The following is a 15,767-nucleotide window of genomic DNA, read 5'->3' as shown; positions in this document are numbered from 1 at the left end:
AGAAGCTTCCCACCATTTGTTACACTGACTCGGGAAAGCACCTTGCTACAATGCATAGTTCAACAAAACTTTAGGCTATATAGGAGCTCGTACCACAACTGGAAAGAAGAAAACTGATCATCTAGGCGCTATTGAGCTCGAAAGCAGTGGTCTCAAAGCCACAGAGAGCAAACAGGTGGCTATAAACCAACCGCCTGCAATCGAGAATACTGATTCTTGTACTGTATTCCCAAGTTGTCTCTACTCTGCATTGCAAATTCTGCACAGAAGAACACGGGTAGCAGTGTGCAGATATGAGACCAAGTTCTTTGAATCTTGAAAAATGGACAAACCAGAGAGGATGAAATAAGGAAACCGGAGTGGTTTTGATAAATGATGAGCAATGAAACAATTATGCTACTTAAATGCCTAGCAGTGTAACTGGGGGAACTTCACACCTCTCCAGGAGCTGCTGTTTCAAGCCATCTGCAGACTCTGCCAAGCACCCCGAGAGCTACATCCCACCCTTGGGTACAGAGAATGGGGTAGCCCCTTTGCTCCCACAAACTAAGGAAGCATTCTTGTATCAAAGTCCAGACTCTGGAACAAGCCTGTAGCATGGGGAGTATTTACTGGCCACAGAGCTCTGATGGACTTTTGAAGTCACTCACTGAAAAACAAACAAACAAACAAACAAACAAACAAACAAACAAACAAACAAAACCCCTAATTACCTCTATATTCTGTGCACCTCTCCCTTTCTCCACATTTCAGCTGCACTACAATGCTAACAATTCTTCTGTCAGGGATCTTTTGCAGCTGGAGGCTTTGCTGAGCTACAGCTGGCTTAATGCATCCAACAGTATTTTAATTCCCACAGCATCTACAGCCCCATAATTAACACCTCCACACATGTCGATTGTAGCACAGCCAAAGTGACAGAAGGTCAAAATTGAGCCTGCCTACACAGGAGCATTATTTGAGAACGCAGTCAAATCACTGCACTGCAACGAACACTTTTCTTGTCAGACTTTAACCACGAAAAGATTGTTGCAGAACGTTTTCAGGGAAACAAACAAAAAAAATAATCCGGTAATAGCTCTCTTACCATTCATTTGACTGTAACGTAGGGGAATCGTTCTGGGCAATGTGATATAAGGCACTCATTGCATTCATGTTGAAAAGCGGAGGCTTCCTTTCAGCTAGAAAGAGAAGAGAAAGGTGTGATAAGGCAGTCTGGAAAGAAAAGGAGAAAGATAGGGAAGTATGAGCAAGGGTATCACTGCTACATCAATAGCTCATTACTGTCGTCATCGCATTTAAGCTAATTATTTTCATATTCTATGTTAGACCAGGACAACCACTCAAGAAAAGCTGTTCTTCCCTTCAAGAGGGAATGACAAAATCCAAAGAGAATAGGATGCAAATTTTAAAAGGAGAAGTTTCCAGTAAATGTTACCTTAACTGCAAGTTTTCACTCCTGACCTGCTATGCTAAGACCAGCAGAAGCTGACTACAACAGAGCTTAGACACACAGCACGTCGGGACTAGGAAATTCATCTATCAATCCCTACGGATCTTTGATGCACTGCTGTAGCATCTGTATTAAGGGAAAAGAGTGGCTGCCTGTTTCATTTGTCATTGGCAGTCACCTGCAAGTGGGACGGTTTGCCAAATTCACTTGCCAGATGCATCATTAACTCCCCCCAACCAAAATTCTTCCTAGTCCTTGCGCCGAGAGGACACCTACCTACCAGCCCGACCTCGCAGGGGTGCAGATCTTGCACAGAAGTTGAGAAAGACGAGTTTGCACCACCACCTAAAGGGCAGTCACGCCCATCGGCACACGATGCCCGGATTTTTAAGTTCATGTCAGGTCAGAGCAGTCACTTGTCCTTGACATGCAGCATGCAGGCAAACCACCGCATTTTCTTTTCTTTAAACACTACTTACTTTCGGCTACGCAAGAAATTAAGACATCAGCATTCAAAGAAAGCCAAGTGGTGCTCAACACGAGATTTCCTCCCACTGCTACCTGATCCCATGTTCAGATATGGAATCATGCAAAGGCAAAGCTCGAGGTTTAAAAAAAAAAAAAAAAGTTTAATACTTCTCAAAAAGGTAATATTGAAAAAAGCAAACCCATCAACTGCATAACATGGCTTTTGAGGTTCTTGACTGAAAAGCTCCACAGAAATTCTAGTATCAAGGCTCAGTGCCTACGTAGGGTAGGGTAGCATAATATCTATTCTACCGCTGTGATTTACTCCTTGAGAGGCCATAACTAGTCTAAACTCCACACGAAAAAAATCCGCGGCCATGTGGAAGAACAGAAGTTTAGAACAACTCATTTTTGCATTCTTTATATCAAAATACAGACTGTGTCGGCAAGGCATTAGCGCCGACACATGAAATACAACACTGGAAGTTACTAGTCATTTACACCGTTACCGACTCCACATTGGGGTCAACGTTTCTTCCCATTCTGTATGTCCCCCTCTTATCTCATATATATTTGTGCTGATTAAACATTTCTGAATAACATTTTCAGTGAACTTGCCCTCACACTAAGTTCTTAATGTACTGCTGGGAAGTATAATCCATATCAAGAGCATCTTTGAAAATAATCTACTCAGCACATGCAATGTCAGTAATCAAGCTTAAAGTGCACACATCTGCTCTGTGTACCTGCTATCACATCTACATCTGCTTCAGGCTGTGTGGATGCGTGTCATTTGCCCTTTGCAGTGCAAACCCTTTTCTTCTCATGTAAAGAACCTGTCCACGTTGATTCATGTCTCAAACTTTCAGCTGAGATTGAAGTTTTTTGTTTCAGAGAGTGGGGAAGTAAGAAGAATTGAAAATTAAATGTAGGTCCCTTCTGACACACCATTCTTAGGACATCAGTTCCCTTGACATAGTAGCTGGAACGACTTTCTCAAAACCCAGGTTGAAAAATACAGACTAGAAACCATGGTTTCTTCTCATACAAGACTAGAATCCTCTCGTTATTAAGGGAATAACCGAGCAGACCAGATTAACATTAAAGCACAGCAGCATTAGTGGATTGCTCTCGATTTGCCAGCGAGTAAAAGATTTCCCCCAACTGTCAGCGCTTTCCAAGTCAGGCTTTTTAAAGAAAAAAAAAAAAAAAACAAACCCTAAAACTTATGAGGAATAAGAATCTTCCATTTTTTCAGGACTTCCTAATAAATATTGCAGACAGTTAATTATTCATCTCAGCTGCCAAGTATTTACTCACCTAACTCAATACACGTGATCCCAAGAGACCAGACATCCACCTTTCCATCGTACTGTCCCTCGTCCATAGCAAGGATCACCTCTGGTGCCATCCTACCAACCACAGTGCAAAACATGCGGGTTAGGGGATACAAATTGTGACTCCCAGCACACAGCTTAAAATGAGACGGCTTCGTTATCTTCAGCAGCGCAGCGGACCAGAACTTAAAGAGCCAGCATGGAGCTAAGTGAAGCCATGCCGAAATGAAACAATGCTTGCCTGCACTAGCAACTCTTCCAAGAGGCAGTTTAAGAAAGGAAAGGAAATAAGAGGCCAACCTGATCCTCTTGCTGTTAGCGCAACATGCTGGCACATGGGAGACCCACCCCGATCTCAAAGGCATTGTACCTGCAGGCAGACAGCAAGGGCTGGGAGAGTCCTAAAGGCATCACTTTCACTCTCACCAGAGATGGTGGGGTTTCCACTGGCACACCAGGAGAATTTTCCAGCAGATATATGCAGCCTGTGAGTGTAGCTATGAAAGGAACAGGGAAATCCGGAACAGTGGGGAAATACGGTGGCCCAGGATAAAGGGATGAGTGGGGCGGGAGGGGGAAGAAGCAGTGGGCCCAGCCTGCAAAAATTCAGCCTCTTTTGTTCTTCAAAGACAAAGGAGGCTTCCTGCCAAATGGACTCGTTCAGAGGTTGGGCAATAGGCGACCTCTCATCAACGCCTGGGGCGTCTGCCACAAAGTAAGTGGAGCATAAAGCTGTGCTGGTCCACTACAGTAGGAATGCCAAGCAACTCAAGTGACCCTTACGCAAGTTTCTTCAAAATAGAATTTAAGTAGCTGTGTGACTTCCAGTCTGCATGGCCAGATTAACAGGATTCCCTCTTTCCATGTGGTTGTCTTAGTTCCACTACCCATGGCATAATTTTTAAGCCAACGGCATTACAACAGTCGAAACAGTAACTGGTGCGATATCAAAGTGCTGCACAGCCTACCTCTACTCATGGCCACTGAGAAAGAACACGTTTCCTGAAGAGCTGGACACAGGGATTTTAAGAAGACCGCTTAGTTAACAAGGTTTTTATGACAGATACTATTTTCAGATTGTGAAACGCTGGAAATGGAAGAGAGCAGTCTTATAAAGGCCTGAAGTACTGCAGACTTTACTCACCAGTAAGGCGTTCCCACGAAAGAATTGGCAGGGGAGACTATAGATGCAGACCCAAAATCAGCTAGTTTCACTTGACCTGGTTCTGTTAGAAGAATATTTCCAGCTTTAATATCCCTTTAAAAGTAAAAAAGAAAAGTATAGTTCTGGTTACAATAGAATAACTTCCAAAAATTTACAAACACACAGAAGTCCACTAACTTTTTCTCAATTGAACATTCATAAAAACCTGAGAATATTTAGAAGTCTAGTATTACAGAAAGCTAGAGAAATCAGGTACGTGGGTTTTTGGGAAATGGAAACCTGGCTGTACCCAAAAAGGGCAGGGGTGAGGGAAGAGGAGAGGAGCCATAGCTGCAAGGTTGAGGCCCCAAACTGAGATCCAGGAGAGAGGTATCCCAATACCCTGCTGTGACACCTTAAACGATACCAGACATGTTACTTTCATCTTTCAAATGCCCTAGGCTTCCTTATCTCATCCTTCCTACAACTCTCAGATAATTCATCCATTTAAGAGATTAAGGATAACGACACTACTGAAATACAAAAGGCACAAGATACATTCAACACCTTTGGCACCGTAAGTTTCTAAATTCCAGCAGTAAGTGGGATAATTTCAAATTAACTCCCCATGAAACGCTGAGAACGGTTAACTCAATTGGCACACCTTCCAAGACACTTGGCAACGACCCTATTCAAAGTCTGAGACGGACTTGTCAGTTATATCCCAAATATTTCTTTCTTCCACCCATCTGACATAAAAGGAGGAGGATTGCTTTAAGAAATTCAGGTCTACTTACATACTGCCAGCTGAAAATCACACTATAGTGAAAGTTCCTTAAAACCCTGATACAGCACTTCAATAACAAAGGGAAAATTGCACACTAGGTATGCCACAGACGCCTTTACACGGGCAAAACTATTTGCTTTTGCAAAAGCAGACCCTCAACATAAACGGAATCTGTGTAAGGGATCCCTGTCAGCCAGGCCGTATACGCCGTACAGTCTGCAACGTCTCTTTGCCATCTTTTCAAAAAATATCATGTATCTTTATACAAAAAAACGCATCAAGAAAAATATCAGCTTTTCTTAGCTGATGTTCAACTCTAAGTCCTTAAACAGCAAAGCCGCTTATCAGTAGCGGGAGACCTCCAGCACAAACAAGTGACTGTGTATGGCCAAACACACTCATACTCCGACGCTGCGAACACCGAGCTAATTAGATAAATGGGAGGGGAAACAAAGCTATCTTGTATTTGCTGCAGAGGAAGAGCATACACTGAATCATCGTACGACAGCTGAAGCGTAAGGATGTGTGCGTCAAATACAAATCCAGTATCACTGTAGACCCAGAGAACAGGCAAGCTGAAAGACCTTTTAAATTTAGCATAATAGAAACACTGGTGAGATGCCTGTCTCCAAAAGGCAGCACACAGGATAGGCAAAGCTGGGATAGAGGCACAGAGACAGGAATTTACTTACAGCATTTCAGCAGCAGAGCCAGAGTAAGAACTTCTATTCCCCCTTTTCCAGGACTGTATCACTTCAAAACTAGTACTGCGCATTTTTTTTGCGCACATGTGCTACTCGGAAACATATCCTGACATGTCTTCACGTTTTGGGTCTATGCATCTGTCACTTCTGCTGGAGGGCAAGTGCTAAAGATGTTTTGTGTGTGCAAGAATGAACACCTCAAAAGTACAAATGAGACAGCACAGGCTGTCCTCTTTGCTGTCATCTCCACTGCTGCCTTCACTGTACAACAAGCAACAACGGACAGAGAGGCCACGTTAGGTATCAGCAAACACATTTGCTAACTTAGGTTTGCCTTGTACCTGCAATTAAACAGAAAATAATCTCATCCTTTGCCATCTCACAGCGTGACATCGCAACTCACGGGCAGCAGAGATGCTGTCGAGCTCAGGAGGAGAGATTGGAGGCTTGCTTTGCTCCTGCATCTCCACAAGGTGTCCCTCCATTCTAGGGCACGCTCGCTTTGCCTTCCTTGCTGTGGGGCAGGGAAACCACAGCCGTCCCAGCTCCCAGCTTTGGCCCCTTCTCATTCAGCGTTTGCTTTACTTTTCTCCGTGCTACTGGCACTTGCCACAGCAGAGGCGAGCAGGGTGTTCTCCTCCAGGTGCACAACCACAGGCGAGCTGCGCACATCGGCACAGCACTCCTCACTGCTGAACAACGGAGCTAGGAAACAGCACTCTTTCGCCTCTCCTTTTTAAGATACAACAGCTATCAGAAAACTAGAAGTCTCTTGTTGGTCCTCTTTTCTGAGAGAGGAGGCTTGCCTTCCCATCTCAGCAGCTAAAAGGCAGAAGAAGAAAGAAGAACCACCCCTCGGAAGCAAACCAGCTAGATAGGCACGACCTGCGTGGTTCTTCTGGCAGCAACTTTCCTTACGGCCGCTCTCAGCACGCTGCAACGGCAAAGTAACGTCTTCCACTTTGAAAGAGAAATAACCAGCTTTGTTCTTGACGTGCAATGCGCACACTCATGGGAAGTTCACACAGAGTAGCTAGTACTCAGTATGTGAAACTGCTGAATTTACAACTCGTGAATCATATGATGTCGCAAAGTCCTAATGAGGACTGAGGAAAACTAATTCTCCATCGTGTCCATACAGGGAGTCATTGACTATAAATAAGAATTCAATGCACTTTGAAAGCACGTAAAATATTTCAAAACAGGTATTTTTATGCTCAAATAAGGGCATATATGCAAAGGGCTGATCAAAAATCATCTTAGGTTAATTTCATAAATTGACATTCATGTTTAAATTAATATTTCACCAAAATATGATTTAATAACCATGTGCAGATATGCCGCCCCAGATAGTTATTCTAACAAGTGACAAATAATTCCTGTCTCTGTAAAAATCCCTCACTGTCTCAGCCTCAGATATACTGATTTTCTGCCTCAAGCTTGCCAGCAGATGACAGAGGCCCCATAAATTAGTCTCAACTTGCCTCGTTCTGATGACTCACGTTACACGAATCTAGTTCTCACCCCTTTCACAAGTCCCTGACACATCAGTAGCAAAATTAGACAAAAAAGTAAACATCAAATGAGAACATGCAACATTGTTGACAAATGAGTCAAAGAAATATAAACTCCTGAAAAATATCACGTTATGACAGACAGATCTAAGAGCTGGCATCCATGAGCAGCCTGTGACAACATCTTCCTCTGCCTGTGTGCTCTGATTTCTCCTAAGGTAGTTTTACCCTTACGCTTTCATTGACTGGTTTCTGAAAGCATTAAGTTTTACTTACTCATATGTAAAAAATGTCTAGTCTTAAAAATAGTCTAGCTCTATCACTCTATTTGGCAAATTTAGGGTGATATTTTCCTGTCAGTCAGCCAACATTCAGGTGTGTTCTTTGCTACCAGGGTCCGCAGAGAAAAATTGCTAACATGGAAGAGAATTCAGCACTGAATATAGCCACAATTTAATGTGCCACAATTTCAACAACAACAAAAAATACACTCCTTAACAGCCAACAGCTTTTATTTATACTTCTACCCTGGCATCAGGAGTACTGACAAGTCCGTTAGAGAAAATCTTGGTAGAATAACTTTTACCAAAGTCACCTAAACACAGCAAAGCAATTTTCAGGCTCCAGAGAGTGGAAGATGGAAGGACACGTAGGCAGCACCGAGCTCTCGCCTTACCTATGAATCTTACAGTGAGAGTGCAGGTAGGCCAGCCCCTGCAAGGCACCGTGGGTGATGGCTGCGATCTCCACTTCCTGAAGTGGTTTCTTGTGAACTACGGAAAAAAATTCAAGAAAAGCCATAAGAAGCTAAGTGTGATCTTCTCCTGAGAAAGTGTTTTTAAAGAGAAGGAACCCCACCAATTTTGCCAGCTATGAGATGACCATCACCTTCACCGTACTAGTCTCCTACGGCCCGATGGCCGTTAGCAGCCCTGAGCCTATGCACAGCCTGTGCACGTACGCCACATCATAGGAAACCACATTTTTCTTCGCATTCCTGCGAGGGCCAGCAGTGACTGTTAACGCCAGGAGATACGTCTGAGTGCAGCTTGCCAAATGTATTTGAAATACTCAGTTGGTCCTTAGCAAGAAAAACTTGCCACTCTTTCTCCCCAGTCGACAAAAAAGGAAAATGAGGAATACTAGCTACAAAGAGATGCCCCAAAGCACCTTCCATATATCCCTAAACACGACCAGCATGTGCCTTTGGCTGACCGTATCTTAGATGCAAAAGATATGGCCCACAAAGAGTACTAGTTTTTGCAAACTTCAGCTAGATTCCCTGTTCCTCTGCAGGTGCTCTTGTTCTAGTTTTGAGGTCGTATCACTCTCCTGTTCTACAAAACCATCTGTAATTATTCCTACAAACTGCAAGGCAAGGACAAAGGTGATCTCTGCAGGTTTTTGTTACAGATATTCAGAAAACAGGCGGCCTGCTTCAGTCATCAAGAAGGCGCAAACTACAGGAACAGAGCTATATACATTTATACCTTCCTTTTACAACACGTAAATGTGCATGCCAATTATACGGAGCGCTGGCCTCCCGGGAAAGTCTCAACTTACCCTTGGTATCACAAACGCAAGCATTCTAGCTACAGAATGGAGTAGTACAGACAGACTGCCTCTACCATCTGCAAAACACTAGTCTGTGAGAAAACAGCCTCCCACTACACTAAGAAGGGGCACTAGCAATAAGAAAATCAAAGACTATATAAAACTTACCCTCTAGCAAATCAGAAGCTGATCCTAAACAGTACTCCATAACCAACTGCAAGAAAAAAGCAAGCTTTTAAATAATAGGGTAGACACTCCCCCACAAACAGTTACTACTTGAATGGCTGAGAAACAGTAGAAGCAAATAAGACCTTAAGTTGCAAGAAATGCAATAAGCGATGAACAAGATAAAACGCTCTGAACATTCCAGCAATGTCAAGACATCTTCCATTATTGTAAAGAAGGTTCAGGCACTGAGAAGTTTGTGGGGAGATACTGCAGAGGATGTTCCATGATAATTGTCTAATCTGCATGAACACAGAGGCCTGCCTCAAAGAAGCAGGGATTTGTTCCAATGTCCTAAATATTTATTCCCTTTAAATTACCTGGAAGCTTCTCAGATGAAAGGGACTACAGGCAGCATGGGATGAATACTGCTGCATTTAAAAGACACTGTGTGTACTGAATATTTGATTGCTGTGCCGTATATTTTCTGCTCACGAGACCTCTAAATGCCACATCGCTCACTCACCCATGCCGTATGCTCTTTCAGGTAACAGCCCTTATACTCTATGGTGTTGGGGTGCTTCAGCTGTTGTAGAAACTTGACTTCTTTGATGATATCCTGCCATTTCTAATTAAAAAAACAAAAAGATATAAATACATTTCTCCGCTTAATCCCCTACATACTCTCAAACACCACACACACTGTAGTACATTCTGAAAAGCAACCATAAAGCTATTTTACAATGTGAAGACAGTAAGAGTCATAGTTGTAAAAGCACAACTGTGCACAACTGAAGTTGTCTGGATCTCTATTGCATTGAGACCCCCCCCCCAAGACGTATTTAAATAGCTTGAGGATTGCAATTTTTTTCCCCTCATTTTATCTGCAATATATTTTACCTAAAGCATTGCTCCTGTTTTGTTTATTGAACTGTCCAGTGGTCTCAAACTTCGTAACAAACCCACCCGCCCCAAAACCGACACCACCACCTACAGCACGTGCTATAGACGGTAGCAGTTAGCTGCTCGCTTCCTTCTGTAACGCAGCGCAAGGCAGCTGACATTCGGAAGACCTCAGCACATGTGGGAGACCAACAGGTAAGCAAGGAAAAACAAGTTTAAAACATCCCTGTTTGCTCCTAACAAACAGATTCTTTACTGCCTATCAACCCAGCAATCCGAATGAGCAGAGTCAATCCGAGTCCAGACCGTTGCAACACAAAGAAATAAGGGGAGCAACTAACAAGCAGCAGTTGAAGCGAGATTGATATTCTGAATAGGTGGCCTGTGCAATTCTAGATTTAGATCCCGAAAAGTGTTTCAAGTCAGCTATACATTTCAGTTGACACCTCAAAGAGTTGCGGTTATGGCTCCGGTAGCCAGCATGCTCTTAATGCGCTTATTACCGAAATAACCACCCTACAAGCATTCTGAATTCCCATTCACCTCCTTAAACTGAACTATTTGTCAAAATTTGCATAAACTCATTTTCCCTCCACAAACCTCCATGCTTCCTATGGAAGCGAGCAACAGCTACAGCATTAAAAAGCTGGTCTGCTAGTGTCAAATGAAATACGCAGCTAATTTCACTGTTCAGACTTACATTATGGCTGCAACAGCTTCAGCATGCAGAATTGGCTTTATTCATCTTACCTCATTCGTCTGCTTTCCACTATAGGACATTTTCTTGACTGCCACCACCTCATTAGTGTGGGAATTTGTAGCCTGGAGTAGGGAGAAAGAAATAGATTGAAAACAGTTTCATTTTTTTTCCCTCCCCGTGGAATGAGCTGTGCCTTTGGCAAATGCAGGCTTTTTTCTCCTACATCGCATCCTGGCAAGCTCCCACGCTGCAGAGACATCTTCCTTGCGATAAGATTTACCAGACAACTCTTGTGACGCTTTTTCCTGACTTCATCCATCTGTCCATATCCACTGTGCCCCCCTCAGCCCTTACTGCACTTGCTGCCTCTCTACTGATACGCAAACCAAGGCCCAATGTTGAACTTAGAACATGCAAAATACAGTTTTATTGGAATTGCAGTGAAACCAGTTTCAGATAAACCTTTGGAAAAATGTTTTCCAAAGAAACAAATAAAGAGGTGTATCAAAATCTCTGTAATTTCATCCAAAAACCCCATACAACATTGATATTCTCAAACAGCTATTTCAATTTCCAGTTTCAAGAAGATGCTACATTCTGGAATTTCTCTCAATTAAAAAAAGCAACTTTCCTTTCACTGCACCAGATCTCAGTTGTACAATGAGTATTACTCAGTCAGCAAAATCCTACTTTTCTGCAGCCTGTGTGACACAGGGATGGTGACCAGAGGCTGAAAACTCGGTTTTAGAAAGAGCTCTGCTTGCCCAGATTGGCACTGCCCTCATTTCCGCATGTTAAGGACAGAAAACTTGAAGGTTTTAGTCTTAAAGAGTCGTTGAAATCCCAGTACCTCCAACCATTTACCATTTTGGGGGACAAAAAAAAATTAAAAAATTAATGACAGTTAAAAGCTTAGAATACAATAGAAACGAAATGTGGTAAATCCTTCTTGCAACTGCTTGAGAGGACGAACGCTACACTTTCAAGAAATGTATTAAATGAAAGACATTTCATGATGCGTACGGCGACTTCAAAGAAAAATGGTGTCGGGTGAACCAACAGAGCAGAGGAATTACTAAAGGGCGTTGATACGCTTGGACTCTCCACAGCACACGCTCCTCCTCCAACGAGTGAGACAAAGCTGAGAACAAATAACCTTTGGACAAGGCAAACCCCTTCCTAACCACTCATCGTTCTGATCCAGCACATAAAAGAGCAAGAGTATTTTACTCAAATAGATGAGTTAATGTTGGTGTCCTAAACAAACTTCCAAGTATTTCTGTCTGTTACATTAATTCCAAGTTATCTTCACGTGAACATGGTATCTCTCGCTTCAGCCGTAATTTTTTGCCGAATGGCGCTGCCGTGTTCTCACAGTCGCGGGTGAAGTTCTCGCTGTACCGAGCGCTTGGGGTCCTTCTGGCTGACATAACGCGAAGGGCTGTACAAGCACACTTAAATATCCAATTGCTGAAGCGGTTTTGGCCATACTTGTAGATCTCTGGTGAAAAGCTTGGCAGAAAACAAGCACGTTTTGCTTGCAAAACCTCATTTACACGGTCCTCATCTGCTTTCTCGCTTTTCCAGGTTTCTAACGTGGATATAAGTAGGTTGTTTTTGATTAAAACTATTCTTCTGAAGTTAAGCGTGATACCAACTGAGTGGATTTCAAGTCAAGTTAGCATCAACTTTAAAACCTTGTGAGAAGCGACGTAATTTTTCTTAGCCTTGTGATAGATGAAGTCTCATTTCTTTCAAGCAAGAAAAGAAATTTCAAGTTATCTTGCCAAACCTTGGCAATAATATACCAGAAAACAAAACAGCTTGCAAACATTGGGCTTAAATTGAAATTTGTAATCATAAATTATTAAAAGAATGATCATATTAAACCACTGTAACAACGGTGACAAGACACAGATTGGTGTATTTGCTATTTGTAGTAGTGTCAGTACCAATTTAGATAACAGAGAGATGCAGCAACACCATGACTATCCATGCCCTGCCCCTTTTTATGTATCTGAAGTCTCTTCCCAATTCTTTTGGAATATTTAGAAAGCCCTGTCCTTCAAAGGTTTTTTTGACCCACTCTTTTTGATACCAAGCACGGCAGGATCCCTGGAATCTTGCCACGGCAATCCGAGATCTTATTCTCGGCCCTGCCTTACTCCAAGATGCGTAAGAATCAAGATGTGAGACAGGCTACAAAGGCTTTTAAAAAGGAGGAAAACCAAACGAGGACGCACAGCATCCCCTGCATGGTAGGGAACAGCTCTCGCCTGACCCACACAAAGCAGGGTATAGCTAGAGGCCTTCCTCAGGGAAAGGGATGGGTGCTGGGCTATCGTGCATAAAATCTGCAAAGAGGGGAGTTCCTGCTCGTGACGTTGGTACACAGCAGGACCAGGCAAAGACTCCGAAGAACAATTCACTGGATGCCAAGCGCTTCATGCGACAGGAAGGAAAGCTCAAGTTTCAAAGAGTGGCAAAGAAGTGCAGATGTATCACAGATAAGTGGTGATGCATCCAGTGACTACCGACTACAGGAACGTTACTACAGGCAGGACTGCAATCACCATCGAGCGTGGAGGATGCAGCTGCTGCTAGGATATCGCAAGAAGCGGCGGTCTGGCTAAACTCTCCAAGGTTCGTAAAGTGCAGACCAGGTAAATAAAGCATCCAGGGAAAGGAGGAAGAGAAGCGTCAGGGAATCGCAAGTCTTTTACCTAACCACAGTGACATCTCAGCTGTAAGCCTGCTTGGTAGATCAGATCTCTAACGCTCCTGACCCTCTTTCCCTGGAAGTATGAGTGACTTCTGAACACCAGAGCTGAATGATGAAGGTGGCACCTTCACTAGGTCATCTCTGCCCTAAAGCACACCGCGCATCCTTTCCCTTTGGGTTTGAAATACTCTGGGTAGGACCTCCCTGCTCCCATCTTAAAAAAAAAGCTTGCTCTTCTTATGGAGTGGATCAACACATATTGTAAGTATCACAGCCTCATCCTCTTACACACGTAGTACCTTTAACATTGTACTTTCACCAACCTGTCACGTACCCCAACATCTGAAGGTGCCTGTCCCACTGTTGACAGTCCCCATGGCAGAAACTCCCCTGCATCATTACCACCATATTACACACCGAGGAATTGCGTTGTCATCCCTCAAAACACACACGCACTGCTTATCTGACACAAAATATCAGGCTCCTCTCCTGTTCCAACAACAGTTCCACCAACACCTCCATCACTGCGCACAACTGCAAAGAGGGAATTGGAGTGCTTGCAAATTAATGCTAGCCACTGCCAGGTTCTGGAGTTAGAGGTGTAAGGGTACTTACCTAAATACTTTAACGCCTGATATTCAGAAATCTCAGTTCTAGTGAACCTGACCTTCTGGAGCAGCAGGCCATGCTACCAAGCAGCTTTAATTTGTCTTTGATTGATTTTTTCATAGTGAATTCTATTTTAGTTTCACTGATAGCAACTTGATTATAATTATTTCCAAATCCAGTATTTTGGATTTGGCTTTGTTTGATACCAGTTGTAAAAGCACTGTTCTTCTCACTTTCCAGATTCAATTCTCTTGACCCTATCGACTAACGCAACACATCCTTCCCGCTTGAATTCCCATTCCTCTTAAGACTTTCTCTTTGCTTTTGCCATGTAAGCATTTGCTATTGAAGACAGCACGTTATGCGATGAACATGGGGACAAGGAAGGTGGCAAACCAAAATGATATTTCAAAGATATTTTTAACTCCTAAATTATCAGAGCAGCAGAGAAATCATTCAAAAGCTTGAATGCAATCTGATGCAACTTCCACGGTGTCTTTACCCAAGCAGCCACAATACCAATTCATTAACAAAGGAGCTTTTAGCTCCACATGCATTTTGAATCATTAATTCACTCGATCTATTAATTTGCAATGATTTACAAGCACATGAGCACCAAGTAGAGTATCTTGAAATTCCAGTTTGGCACATTAATTTCCAACTGTTTAAATTCAACTTTCAGTATCAGACAGCACAAGATACCATATACTTAACCTAAATAGTTGGGTGCACTATTAATACTATAATCAACTGCTACTATAAATACAGCTGTAACAGTCGAGAGCTCAGGAGTGCTCTGGAAACACTTCTTTTTGAGATGTGTTATGAGAAAGCTAATACACACGAAGAACTAAAGGGCTCAAACACCACTCGCTTTTACAAATGCTGAAAATCTCTCAAATGTCACTTAAAATGGTTCTGTTTTCCAAAAAGGAGGTAAAGAACTATACTTACAAAGTAAACTGCTCCAAAACTTCCATGTCCAATTTCATGTAAACCCACAAATATTTCTTCAGGATCATCTTTGTAGAATAGGTCAGCTATTTCTGGGTCCTTTGGCACCCCTTTGCGCATGTTGAACAGTATTACGAGCCAGTTCGCGCTTCCAATTCCCAATCAATTTCTCCCTTCATCGACAAAGTCGTTTGTAGACAGCATTCAGCACCTGGTGAAAAAGTTTATCTTTAATCTGTTTCCTTTATGCACGTTTCTGTTCTCACTTCTCTGACAGCAAAATAAGAGGAAACACTTTCAAGAGCAATAGACTTCGCTATCGTTTCCTTCAGCTAATTCTTTTTAATTATTAGTCCAATTTAGATATAGAGATTAAAATGCATTCAGAGTACAACAGCTCTTTATCTCATACAGGAAGCAAGCGCTGCAGTTACACTAAAGTCCACTTGAAGACAAGAGTCCTGTTGCTATGCAAAACATCCTGTGATAGGAGTTTGTTATTCTGCACGCTGGTCTCCTAATGTGTCAGTTTTTAGACTATCGCCATTGTTCCTCCTACTTTTCTCTGCTGTTTGTTTGCTCTGTTTCTCTACTCCCACTTGCCAGCTGGTGCTAGTAAAAAAGTGAGCTTCTATTCCACAGAAACACTTCACAATCATATGATTTTTTAAAATTTATTTATTTAGTCAGTGCTGTAGGACAGCTAGCGCTACTGGATTGCGATGGCTCCCAGGTCACAGAATTGCTTTTGAA

General features: G+C 42.7%; 1 protein-coding gene across 7 annotated transcripts in view; it reads right to left on the bottom strand.

Moving 5' to 3' along the window:
• Window positions 1-15,767, bottom strand: part of TAOK3 (TAO kinase 3) — a 94,046-nt gene that overhangs the window by 36,200 nt on the left and 42,079 nt on the right. For 6 of the 7 annotated variants that reach the window (XM_087768520.1, XM_087768516.1, XM_087768515.1 and 3 more), the window contains 8 exons: window positions 15,015-15,225; window positions 10,780-10,851; window positions 9,653-9,754; window positions 9,130-9,175; window positions 8,084-8,180; window positions 4,403-4,516; window positions 3,242-3,333; window positions 1,088-1,181 (listed from right to left, as the gene is read on the bottom strand). In XM_087768520.1, the coding sequence (XP_087624646.1) occupies window positions 1,088-1,181; window positions 3,242-3,333; window positions 4,403-4,516; window positions 8,084-8,180; window positions 9,130-9,175; window positions 9,653-9,754; window positions 10,780-10,851; window positions 15,015-15,134 (737 nt within the window). In that variant the 5' untranslated portion in view covers window positions 15,135-15,225. Of the gene's footprint in view, window positions 1-1,087; window positions 1,182-1,729; window positions 1,749-3,241; window positions 3,334-4,402; window positions 4,517-8,083; window positions 8,181-9,129; window positions 9,176-9,652; window positions 9,755-10,779; window positions 10,852-15,014; window positions 15,226-15,767 lie in introns of those variants that run through there. The other variant, XM_087768522.1, reaches the window with a different exon arrangement.

This window comes from Nipponia nippon, unplaced genomic scaffold, assembly GCF_047370975.1.
Source record: "Nipponia nippon isolate SJK-2023a ecotype South Korea unplaced genomic scaffold, ASM4737097v1 scaffold_30, whole genome shotgun sequence".
In the NCBI taxonomy this organism is placed as follows: Eukaryota; Metazoa; Chordata; class Aves; order Pelecaniformes; family Threskiornithidae; genus Nipponia; species Nipponia nippon.
This window is presented reverse-complemented; position numbering and strand designations above follow the sequence as displayed.